The following is a 12,677-nucleotide window of genomic DNA, read 5'->3' as shown; positions in this document are numbered from 1 at the left end:
GCGTCTCCCACGGAGTTGTCACAGGATGGGCTGCTGTGGCTGGCAGGAACTGAAACAACCCCTAATTCAGGTCACCTTGTGTATCAGGATATTTCTAGATCTAATTATCAGGGAATAAAAAGGAAAACACAACCTGACAGGATCCTGCGTTCTCTTCCCTCCCTTGTATTCTGCCTCCAAAGTCCCTCCCCCCCCTCGCACATGCTAAGCAGCCACTCCACTGGCAATGCAGATCCTGCGGTGGCAGCGAGGATAGGGTGACCAGATGAAAAGGAGGACAGGGCCCCTGTGTCTTTAACAGTTGTAATTAAAAGGGATTTTCAGCAGGTGTCCTTTGTAGGTATGCAGCACCTGGTGAAATTCCCTCTTCATCACCACAGTTAAAGCTGCAGGTGCCCTGCCCTCTTTTAAATCTGGTCACTCTAGTATAGCTCCTGCAGTTTTAACTGTTGTGATGAAGAGGGAATTTCACCAGGTTCTCCATATGTACAAATGACACCTGCTTGAAATTCCCTTTTCTATGCAACTGTTAAAGATACAGGAGTCCTGTCCTCTTTTTCAGATGGTCACCCTAAGCGAGGAGGAAGATGGTGCTCACGTCATGAGGGATGGAAAAACCTCTTCTGTTCACAGTAGGCGTCTTTCTATTGCTCCCCCTCTCATTATTCAGTTCACATTTGATGTCCCCTCTTTGCATCTTTCCTCCACCTCCATGTCATATTGGTGATCACCTTTGCATGTTCTACTCAAACAACTCTCCAGTGCCCTGGTCCACCTCGGACTTTGTTGAGCTTGTATTCCTTGCCAAGGCCTGCAAGGCTGGCTTGCCCCTTCATTGGCCACCATAAACATTTTAGAAATGGATGGGGGCAGTGAGATTTGGGACAGAGGAAGTTTCATGGAAATTCTCTTACTTAACATTCTGCGTGTTGTTGCAGCTTTTTCTCACTCACTCCCCCCCCCCTTGTAGCATCCTCGACATTTTATTTTTTACAAAAATAGGCAATCCCAGCCAATCAGGATTCATAACTAATGGTCATCATATCAATTCACAGACAATTGGCTTTGGCTAAATGAAATTGTTTCCTTTGGTATTGGAAACACTTATTGAAGCTGATCAGGTATATCGACCCACGATTCATGTTTATAAATACTTATTATCAGTGACTAAATATGATTCATGGGGGAGGGGGCCTTCAGGAATGGAACAGGGAAATAGAATGTGCAATTTGGTCTAATCAATGAATGGACTGTCATTTTGGCATTGGTATCTGATATGTCTATGGACCTATGATTACATCTTATTCAGTAAAACCTTTTGTTTCTGGTCTAGAGGCCCAAGAAAATCAACAGGGTTACACGCTCCCTGACTATCTCCCAACAAAGGGAGTGACCAAGGCAGTTTCCATTCCAAAACCATGCCTGAAAACCAACTGAAATGGATCTAGATAATCTATTTAATCAGTTTCATTCAAAGGTTCCTGTAGTTGTCTGGGAACCACTTGTTCAAGCACCTTGCTCAGAAAGGGGAGGTTGGCTACCAGCATTTAGTTATTAATATCATACGGGTCCAGGTTTATTTGTTTTTTTCCAGGAGTGGCCTAATTACCACCTCTTTTAATGAGTTATGCACCACTCCTTCTCTCAAGGAGGTATTTACAATCTCCTGGGCCCAGCCGGATATCCCCTCCTTATTCTATGTAATATAAGCCATGAAGAGCAAGGATCAAGCACACAGGTGGTTGACTAGACTTGGCCAGGCCCCTTGTCCACATCCTCAGACCTCAATAACTGAAACTCATTGAATAAAATGAGATGCAATGGTGCTCTGGACACCTCCATGGATGGAACTACATTAATTGTGGTGACCAATTTGTGACAAATTTGAGCGACTTTATCTTCAAAGGGTTGTGCAAACTCACAGCATGCTACCGAGGCTTCCACCATTTTTCTCCAGATTGTAGCAGACCACGAACCATTCAGAAAAGCTTTGTTGGATGACACAGAGAAGATGCAATGGTGGCGGAAAAGAAATGTCTCTTTCACCCCCCCTCCTCACTGCCACAGACTTCACTTGAGCTCTACCCTGTGTTCGGTTAGACTCGTCATGAGTTTTTCTCTACCTGAAACCTCACTCTAAATAAGCTTCCTGATGACACCACAGTGATGTCACAAAGCCAATCAGAATGAGAGCAAGAAATGTGTGAGAATTTTTTTTTTGCTCTGTTTCCCAGGGCACCTGGAAAAAACTCTACAAAGTTTTGAATGAAAAACAGCAATATGCCACCCCTGTCCAGCCTCAATATGTGAAAAGCATGAACACGCACAGCAACATTATTGGTGTAGCTCTGGTTACAACTTTAGAACATAAGAAATGCCATGTTGGATCAGACTGAGGGTCCATCTAGTCCAGCCCACTGTTCACACCGTGGCCAACCAGCTGTCGACCGGCGACCAACGAAGCAGGACATGGTGCAACACCACCCTCCCAACCATGTTCCCCAGCAACTGGTACACACAGGCTTACTGCCTCGGAGGTAGCACATAATCATCAGGGCTAGTAGCTATTCATAGCCTTCTCCTCCAAGAAAACCAACTGGGTTTCCACAGTGATTGCAAGGGCTGCTCCAGATCCTAACCATTTCCTATGGCAGCACAGAAGGAGACCCACATCCTTGGTGGCAAAGTGGGTGAGGAGCCACAGGTCAGTAGCAGAACACTTGCTTTGCATGCAGGGCCCTTCAATTCCATTAACTGGTTAAAAGGACCAGGCAGCAGATGATGCAGAAGAGAGCGACCCTACTGTGCCCGGGGCCGTTGAGAGACCATAGATGGACAAAGAGGTCTGACCTGGTACAAGTCACTATCACCCTAGAAAATCCCAGGGATGCTCACTATCCTGCTCTCCTGATGGATCCTTCGGCATAATTCATCACCATAGCTTACTCACTGTGCCTGTGCATGGTGAGCAAATCTAGAGTGGAAAATGCCCTTTGCACAGGGGGACTGTTGTTGGCTGGGAGAAGGAGGCATCATCCGCTCACCATCAGGAAGGCTTGGGCTGAGCAGCGGGGACTGGGGTTTGCTTCTCCTGACAAGAGTCCTCAGGAGCATTTGACCAACAGGCATCAGCAGAGGACCAGTTTCCTGAAGCCATAACTCCAAGTTCCCTGTAGGATCACCGGCCACTCCGATCTCGCTTCCCTCCACAAGCCCAGCCGCCCTGTTGCACCCCTCCAACCCAGGCTGTGGCTCCATCCTCCTGCAGCCGCATCTTGGCTTGGCCCCATCAGGAGCTCCTGATCCCAACTCCATGTGGTTGTGTAATGACGCTGCCCCTTCGCTTCCCCGGAACCCACGCGAGTCTAAATTTATGAATGAATTAAACATGACACATCATTATTCAGATCATATTCAACGGTGTCTAAACCCATCTCTTTCCCTGACTGGATTTGCTCTCTAAGAATAGGGTGCAGCTGTCCCTGTCAGCGTCTTTTCCGCATCCTGCATCTCTTCCAGAGACAGGCCTTTAATGTGACACTCGCTTCCAAAGTATGTTCTCTTTAAAACATTTATTTGCAATTTACATCATGAGTAAATATTAATGGGACGAGGCTTTGAGCAAATGGGAGCTCCTTGTAAGGTTGAAAGCAGGGGCAATCCCCCCTTCCCTCCCCCCCCCACCAGTTCAGGCTCTGACCCTCCAGGGAGATTTCCCATGCTCCATGCTCAGCTGGGCATTTGCTGACCCTGGGAAGGGTCATACTATGCCTCTCCCCCATCAGTTTGCCCCTGCAAGGGAGGAAGCAGCACCAAAACCTCCCAGTGATCACCTTCGCCTCCTTGGCAGTAGCAGAACCACAGGGAGAGACCATTGGTTGGCCAAATTGCTTGCATCCAGAGCATTTTACACTCTCAGCCACTGAGGAACTCTTCACCATGGTGCTATTTGGAAAATATTTGGAGACAACAGCTTTTCTGAACTGAGTATAACAGGAAAACCAAGAGATCTGCATACTTCATCCTGAAAAGCATCTCTAACCTGTGCAGAACCACCACCTCCAAAGCCCTGTTTGCTACGAAGCCCAAATGGGACAGGGAGTCACTAGGTAGTGGTGGTGGTGGTGGTGGTGGTGGTGGTGGTGGGGCGTCTCAGTTGTCTTGCGTCGCACCTTTTCACACAGTGCAGAGATCCAACTTTCAGCTAGACAGTAGGAAGAGATTCCCAGGGATGGAAGGTGTTTGGGAGTAGGGCAGGCAGCCTTGGAAGCTGGTGGACTCTCCATCATTCCAGATCTTTAGAGCAGCAGCTGGAAGCTGTTTTCCTGCAATGGCAGAGGGCTGGACCAATCCTGGGATACTCTGCTCCCTGCTCACAGCCCCATCCGTTGTCCCCCCAATGGCGACAAGAGGCAAACGGACAGGAAAAGAGCAGTGGACTACAATGTCCTCCTTTTCTGCAAATCTTTATTGGGGGAAACTAGAGATAGAGATAAGCGATCCAGTACACAATGTTGAAGAGCAGGAAGGCTGTGGGAAAGAAAACTCGGGAATAGGAGTCCAGGCGGGAAATGTGGATCCGGATCCGGCCCTCCCGCCACGTTCCTGTCTGGCAGTCCTCGATGCAACAGAAGAAGCGCTGGCATTCCTTCCCCTCCAGGCATGGGGGCCCCAGATCCTCACTCTCATCATCGTCATGGTCCAGTTCGGGCGGCCACTGCACCAGGCTGTTGATGTGGATGGCAGTGTAGGAGGGCAGCAGCTGGCCATGGCTGGCTGGCTGGAGAAGGACAAAGGCTAGTGAGAGGAACAGCGAGGGAAGGGTGGAGATGCCTCCTATCCCACCCTATTGCTGCCCAGCCTGGCTGAACTGCCACTCAGGCACCTGTTTGGCAGGTGCAGGCAGGGAAGCGGTATGCTCTGGCTGCACAGATCACCTTGATGGACGCCCAGCTCTTTCCTGGGGACCACAACGCACTCAGCAGCCCTTGCCAGGACAGCCAAGCTGGCAGCTTCTCTGTAGCTCTGTGTAATTCCACATTGCAAACACAGGGCAGAGAACAGGATTGTGGCACTCAAGGTAGCAAGGCAGGACCCTGCTCTGGGTGGAGGAGTGATGGAGTCCAAAAGGCAGCTGCTAGAGGCAGTGGCATTAACTGGAAACGCATTGCCTTTCACCCACACAGGCCAAAGTGCCGAGGGACATCACAAAGAGCCCCTTCCTCTCATCCGCCATGTGCCCCATCAAGAAGTGGTTCTCTTACATTCAAAGTCACTACTAGGGTGACCATATGACCGGATTTGCCCGGATTTGCCCGGGTTTTTGATGGCAAATCCGGGAGGGGGGAGGGGAAATCCGATTTTTTTTCCAAAGAGCAGCTCTAATGGGAATTAACAAAAATGCTTATAACTCCATCATTTTTTTAAGATAAAGACATGAAACTTGGCACAATGGTAGCTCTTAGGAAGGGCTTTAGTCATACCAAATTTGAAACAGATCCGTTCATCCATTGATTTTTTAGGATTTTTTTTTAAAAAATTGAGGTTTTAAAATTATTATTTTTAAACTGTTATTTTTAAAGATAAGGAGCTTAAAGTTGGCACCATGATAGCTTTTAGGTAGAGCTTTAGCCATACCAAATTTGAAACAGATCTGGGGCCAGTAGCAAACCCTGTTAACTACAACAGCAGCTTGCAATGAGTGAAGATACAGTCAGAAAAGATATTTGAGGGAAGGGGAGAATGTAACACACAGAGTACAGCAAAAGCTTCAAAGTACAGCAAAACCTACAAAAGTAGGAGTGAGTGAAGTTAATTTCAGATACATTGAATCTCTCACTTGTTCTTTATTTCAGTGATTTTAACATTAAGATGTTATGTAGAACAGATTTGTCTTAAATGTGTGCTGTAAAATCAGACATGTGATCGGGTGGGCACGCCCCCTTGGTACTGGACACGCCCCCTTGGGGGCGACCATGTTGTCCTCCTTTTTGGTTTCCAAAATATGGTCACCCTAGTCACTACTGACATCCCTGGCCACAGAGCCATGGCCCCCAAAGGATCATAAGGGCCAGGCTGGATCATACCCAAGTGCGCTTTTCTAGTCCAGCCTTCTGTCCCCACAGTGGCCAACCTGATGCCACCATGGGAAGCCCACAAGTAGGACATACTGCAGCTGAACATGGAGGCCACATGCAGGCATCATGCCTCATAGCCGTTGACAGCCTTCTCCTCCATGTATGGTAGAACCATTGAGGCAACCCCCTTCTTTTCTCTCCCTGCTCCTTCCCTTGGTTAGATCTCTCAGATGGATGTAGCCGTTGACTCTGCCAGGCACTTTCTCCCTCCACCCTCTACATCTCATGCTCACCAGCCTGGGCCTCCTGTTGCTGTGCTCTGCTGGTTTCTTGTTCCCCACCAGATAGTTGAGGGTGGCATACTCCATGAGGGCCGCAAAGACAAAGATGAAACAGACAGAGACAAACAGGTCCATGGCCGTGATGTAGGAGACCCTGGGCAGGTGCTTGCGGGAGATGGTGCTCAGGGTGGTCATGGTGAGCACAGTGGTGATCCCTGGGGAAGAAGAAGAAGAAGAGCCAGGTGGGCCTCCAGAAGGCAATTCTCAATGCCGGGAGTGGGTGGATCAAGAAACCCCTACACTGTTCTCACCTCGAACCTGGGTGTTGGAACCCCACTTCTCAGCCTGGCCTTGGGAGTGGGCTGGGGACAAACAGAACTGCTATGGAAGGACATTCTCAAGCAAATCCTCATACCCTGATTTTGTACGCAAAAATCAGATTCATATTTTTCTTGATCTCCGCCCACCCATTAAAATCTCTGTTTGAATTAGTGGAAACAACCACAGCATTAAATGGCTGCATTTGGCAAATGCATCCTTTATTGTTTTAAAGGCCAATGAGAATGAGGGTTTGCAGTGATGGTGATGAGATTCAAGAGGAAGCTGCTTTGTGCTGCTGCAAGAGAACATGGCCTGATCCTGGAACAAGGCATTTGGCTTCCATCCTGGAAGGAGCCACCACCACCAGGTTCCTTCTGGAGGGTTGGGACAGAGAGAAGAGGCCCCGCAAGGAGCAGCCCATGGGGTGATGGTGGCATGATATGGATGGGCAGAGCTCTGCTCTAAGGACCATGAGATTGGGCAAGGAAGAGAGTCTTTCTTGTGCTACAAGTTCAGTGGTGGGCTTCTTTGGCTGTCTGTGGGCTACACACACACACACACACACACACGAGCCAAAGGTCTCACCCTCCTCCTAGCTCATCCCTTCCTCAGGGTGTTCCGTCTATTCCCTGCACATGCTTGCTCTCTGGGGCCTACGTCAATGCCTTTCTCAGATGTTGGGGTTCATTGGTGGGACTGTGGGTGGAATACCACAATGCCCTGCCTTACCCAGAGATGTCCTGGCAGGTGTGGAGTCCCTCTTGATCCAGAAAGAGACCCAGGACAGAACAACCGTCAGGATGCAGGGAATGTAAGTCTGAATAGCAAAGTAGCCCATTCTCCTGCTCAGGTCGAAGGAGACCGTCATGACCATGTAGTCTCCTAGGGAAGGCCACAAACAGGCAGGCTGGTCAAAAGGAGAGGCCCAGGGCCAGCCCAAGCCATTTTGCTGCCTGAGGCAGAATAGCAAGTGGCACCCCTCTCCCCACGTCAAAGTGTTTAGTACTGGCCAAGTTGTTTTTGGCACCTGAGGCAGAAAATCTCACCAGCACCTCTTCCTGGGAGCAAAAAATGCAATACTAATAAAGCAAATCCTTAACCATTTGCTATCTTTTCATGACATGCAGCATCTGCTGCCCGGGGCAGCTGCCTCACTCTGCCTGATGGTAGGGCTGGCCCTGGAGAGGCCACACCACAAGTGAAGTCACCTCAGCCCCCTCCCAGTAGCAATGATGCCCACCCTGACTGCATACTCAATGGCACAGCCTGAACTGAGAGGCCATTTCAATGAGCAAGCACAGGCTGTTCTTTGCAGCTGCCGTTACGGGCACCAAGGGGGAAGATGTTGCTTTTACAGCAAGGCTTAGCAATGACGGGCACACACTTCACTCACTTGGTGGAGCATTTGCACCTGTTTAGTTTTCTGCCTTGGCTCCTAAATTCCTTTGCTTGCCACCATGGAGGTAACATGGCAGTGAGAATTGGGTGAGTTCAGGGCCCAGAATTGTTGATTTGGAGGAAGGGGCCCAAAGGCCAAAGTTAACTCCTTTCTCCTGCCACCCACCAGCATTCCCACAGTTTGACCCATGTAATCCAGGATTGTCCACACGGTGTGCCCTATGCAAAGATGGGTGCACTTGAAGAAGACCTCTCCATCACTTTGAAGGGAAAGAAAGGCTGATGAGTAATTATGCTATGGAAAAATGATATCACTTCATTAACTTGTTTTCTTTTGGCCAAATATGACAGTATCTCAGTGCAGGTGACATTCTGAGGGTTTTCAGTGAAGGAAGTCACTCTCCCCCCCTCCCCCTCCCCCAAATTATACAGGCAGAGAAAATGTGTGATTAAGGCAGCAGCCTTGCCGGAATTGCCTGAATCAAAAGATGTTCGCAGGCTGTTGAAAAGGCAGACAACTGCCCTTTACGCCTGTCACAGAGAACATCTCTAGTTAAAATCTGCTTCATAAAAAAAAGGCCCCATTTGTAGCCTGCCAATCATGAATAGATTAATAGTACAGATTAATCAATACGAGATTTCAGTGTAAATTACATTTCCCCACCTTGAAAAAGCTTCAAGGAGTTTTGGTGGTCTAAAATTGCAACCAGTGTTCTATTTTTCTGCCTGAGCTCCCTGGAAATGACTCGCCTAGTAAGCCTCAGGAGAGCAACAGGGAATTAAAGTCTTCCAAAAAAAAAATGCAACAAGCTGTCCTGCCTCAGATCGCAACACGTTGCACAGAATTCTAAAGACCACATCGCTAGACGCAGGCACAGCTCCTAAGCAGGAGGGGTGATGGTGTGATCAAGAAGGAACAAGAGGGGCTGGGTACAGCTTCCTGGGGGCTCTGAAGCCTGAGACACGTGGGGCCCAGAGGGGTGCTGCCTCAGCATGCTCCACTGTGCTGAGATGCCGCAGACTCCTGCGGCATCTTCCTCCTATCATGACCGTTCTCTTGCTTTTCACATACCAAAGGTGCCTTACCAGCGCCTGTCTGGAGCACCTCTGATGTGTTCCTGAGACCCGTGAAGTCAAACTGATACAGTCTCCAGGTCCTCTGGTCCGAGACTTCAATGGAGTACCTCCTCCAGCGGTAGATGATTTCCTCTCGTGGATAACCATCTGGAAGGGGACAGACATAACCGAGAAGGTGAAGGTCGCAAACCCTTCCCAGTGTAAGTCGAATTCTTTCTCCTGGCTGTTTCCTCCTCTTGTGGCAACTTGATCACAGAGGCTTTGTAATACTCTGTGCCTGGAAGAATGTGCAAAACACCATTGCATAGAAGCATTCCTCTGCCCCTCTACACACACACACACACACACACACACACACACACACCTGTATTAAAACTTGTATGAATGTTACTGGATCCATCTTTTTCAGGAGACATCATGAATCATCTCGTTCCCCTTCCACCCCACTTTTAAATCATTGTTCTACTGTGTTGGGTAACATTTTTATGGTGATTAACGTTTTTTTTTTAAATCCTTGCTATTTATTTATTTATTTATTTATTTATTTATTATTTATTACATTTTTATACCGCCCAATAGCCGAAGCTCTCTGGGCGGTTCACAATAATGAACCGCCCTGCTAAAACTCTAATAATTAAACTGTGGGCTCACAGCTGTGGAATGAAGTTACAGGGCTGATAAGTGGCTGCCTTGGTATCGGTCAGACAATATGTCCACTTTGCCCAGTGCCGTAGCTCTCCAGGGTCCGGGCAGCAGATGCCCTTTCCCCGCTGATGGGAGATAAGATGCTTTTAAGGGGAGTTTTGGGAGGGGAGGGGAGATGGGACCAGGATCCTGCTGCAAACAAAGCAGGGTCTCCACCCCCCTGAGCTTTGCCCCCTCCTCTCAGCCCCCCTCCCGGTTGTCCCCGGGGATGGCAATTCCTCCCTCCGCTTGGTAGACTCACATCCCTTTGATGTGTGAAGAAGCGCTGGTGGTGCCCACTCAGGCCACTGGCTCGCCCCTGGGCCTGGGGAGTGCGGTATGGCTAGGTGACCGTGTGCCTCAATGGCCGTAGATGCCCTGGCCGTTGGGAATGCTTCGTTTGCTGTTCCGAGGGCACGGTGTGGAGGTAGGTAACCTCTTCTTAGGAGGGATACCCACTCCCCATGAGTGAGTCTCAGCCTGGGCTCCAGTGCCAGCCTTGCTGTATCCAGAGGCAGCTGAGCCAGAAGTGTTGGGCACTGTTGGCGGGGGAGGGGGGAATCTTTTCATGTCTCATTAGGATCCTCTCCAGCCTGCAGCCTTTTTGGAAACGGCCCAAGAATGAAATTGGTGGCGGAGGGCAGGGGAGGAGGGAGGCTGCAGACTGGAGAAGTTGGGCTATCAATCTGAGAGTCAGGAGAGAATTGCTGCTGGTGGTTGTCCCCCAACCCCCCCCCCTCAAAAACACCTCCCTTTCCATGTGTAAAGCACCCAGTTGCTTGTGGAACAATTTAATTTGTCCGAAGGGGCCCTCCATCCATTTTCTTCTTTTAACAAGTGGAATGAAAGCCTATCCCTTTGCCCCGGGAGTTGGGCATCCTGCTCCTCTGTATAGGTTGTGTCATTTTGCCTGGCCCCATCCAGGTAGAGCAGGGCCCCTCCCTCCCAGCCCAACTCTACCCTGACACCACTCACCTGAGGGACAGGGCCTGGGCAGGCGTGTTCTGCAGGTAAGGTGAGTGCTTTGGGGGCTGACAGGGATGTGGAAATGAGTGGTTCCTTTTATGGGAGTCACCTGGCCCATAACCCCATCAGCGGTTGCTAAGTTCTGGGCAGAAATGGGTTCTGGGCCATACAGTTCTGAAATGTAAATGTGTCTTTGCCACCCTGACTCTGATTGGGTGTCAGGGCTGGCCTTGCTTAAAGCTTCATTCCATGTACCTGCTTCCCTCGGATTATCCCCGTGGCACTAAGCTTTCACGGTTGTTGTTGTTTCTGCTACCGGGCGACAGCGATCCTTTGCATACCAGGAAGTGAGTTTAAGGGGGGAAATGTAAAAAATCGTAACAAATCAACGGATGACCCAATTCAATTCAAATTTGGTATGCTTAAAGCTCTCCCTAATATCTATTACCATGCCAATTTTGGTGTCTTTATCTTTAAAGCTTACCCAGATGTAAACATTTCTTTAAAATTCTGCTCCTGCACCCCAGCGGCGGCTTGGAAGGTACGCTCAAAAAGTAGGGGCTAAATACGGCAAATCTTTTTGCTTTATTGCACAATTAAGGCAGGATGCCTGGGAGTACTTCACAATCAAAGCAGATTATAAGGTGGAAAACTTTGGAGTCCTTTGCATGCAATTCGCAGTGATTGCACAGTATAACGCTGGTGTGATAAAGCTCTTAGAAAGGATGCCTCATCCCACCTGGACATGTGGGGTGTCCTGGCCTGTCCCAAAGAAAGAGGGAGATGGCTTTGAATACACTCCCTCTTTGCCGCATGCAAGCGCCCAGCCCTGCCGCTGACTTACAAGGGAGGAATGGAGGTGGAGGAAGGTCCAATACTTTCAGCTGCCTCTGCCAATGCCTCCTTCCTCCGGTGAAGGCTGGTGGTTCCTACATCAATGGGGCCATGAATCCGCTCCGGGTTTCAGTCAGAACCAATCAGAACTCTAAAGGCACGATCCAAGCTCCAGTCAGCCCTAAAGGAGCTATCTGAGGTGCTTGGATAGCTCCTTTACAGTTTTGACCACATTTTGACTTGTTCTGACGGAAACCCGGAGCGGATTCACTGCCCTACTGACATCGAAGCCACCCGCCTCCACTGGAGGATGGAAGTACTGGAAGAAGCAGGTGGAAGTATTGGACCCTCTTCCACAAGCACTGGACACACGCTGATGCCTCATCTCGCTCTGATACAGCAAAGCCAGAATTTTAGCCAACTTGGCTTTGCAGTTCTCCATTCATTGCCTAAATAAATACCTCTCTTTTAAAGTATGCTGTCGGTTCATCGTATGCCCTCTGTGCTGAAACGGGCCTCTAGTCATATGCCCCTAGAGCCCTTTTCAGAAGCCGGAGGGTCTCTGGGGCAAAGGACAGCCCACACTCCTCCACCCAGAGTCATGTCTACCCTGTTTGCAATTCCTGGGCAGGGGCTGACTATGAAAGCAGTAGCTCCCAACAATTATCAGTGCACTTCAATACTCCTATAAGGCAGTAGTGAAGATCTAGCTATATCCTGCTTTTTATCATGCAGTCGTAATGATTTGACACAAAGGGGTCATCTACACCTACAGCCCTTTCAAGAGGGGGGAGGGATGATCGCTGGGTTTCCAGCTTCTGAGATAGTCCCTCATGGGGCACAAGCGAGGGAAGTTTCCTGGGGAGTAAAGGAGAGCCATTGCAGGAGGACAGACCCCCGTGATGGTGCTTTTGAAGGTGTAGCAGAAGAAGTGGGCGGGACTGGACAGATGGGTATTAAAAAATACCTCCTCCAAGATGCACACCAGCGCAAATACACAGAAACACATGGGGGGATAGGTACTGTGTCAAAGATGCGC

The 12,677-nt window shown here is 49.3% G+C and overlaps 1 protein-coding gene across 1 annotated transcript in view; it reads right to left on the bottom strand.

Annotated features, from left to right (window-relative positions):
* Window positions 1-4,478: 4,478 nt before the first annotated feature.
* Window positions 4,479-12,677, bottom strand: part of LOC134409296 (gamma-aminobutyric acid receptor subunit gamma-4) — a 41,575-nt gene continuing 33,376 nt past the window's right edge. The window contains exons 6-9 of the mRNA XM_063141981.1: window positions 9,164-9,301; window positions 7,409-7,561; window positions 6,371-6,573; window positions 4,479-4,780 (exon numbers count right to left, since the gene is read on the bottom strand). Of these exons, the coding sequence (XP_062998051.1) occupies window positions 4,481-4,780; window positions 6,371-6,573; window positions 7,409-7,561; window positions 9,164-9,301 (794 nt within the window). The 3' untranslated portion in view covers window positions 4,479-4,480. The remainder of the gene's footprint in view (window positions 4,781-6,370; window positions 6,574-7,408; window positions 7,562-9,163; window positions 9,302-12,677) is intronic.

The sequence above is a fragment of the Elgaria multicarinata genome, chromosome 15 (assembly GCF_023053635.1).
Source record: "Elgaria multicarinata webbii isolate HBS135686 ecotype San Diego chromosome 15, rElgMul1.1.pri, whole genome shotgun sequence".
Classification (NCBI taxonomy): Eukaryota; Metazoa; Chordata; class Lepidosauria; order Squamata; family Anguidae; genus Elgaria; species Elgaria multicarinata.
The sequence above is the reverse complement of the archived record's forward strand: the minus strand, read 5'-3'. Positions and strand labels throughout refer to the sequence as shown.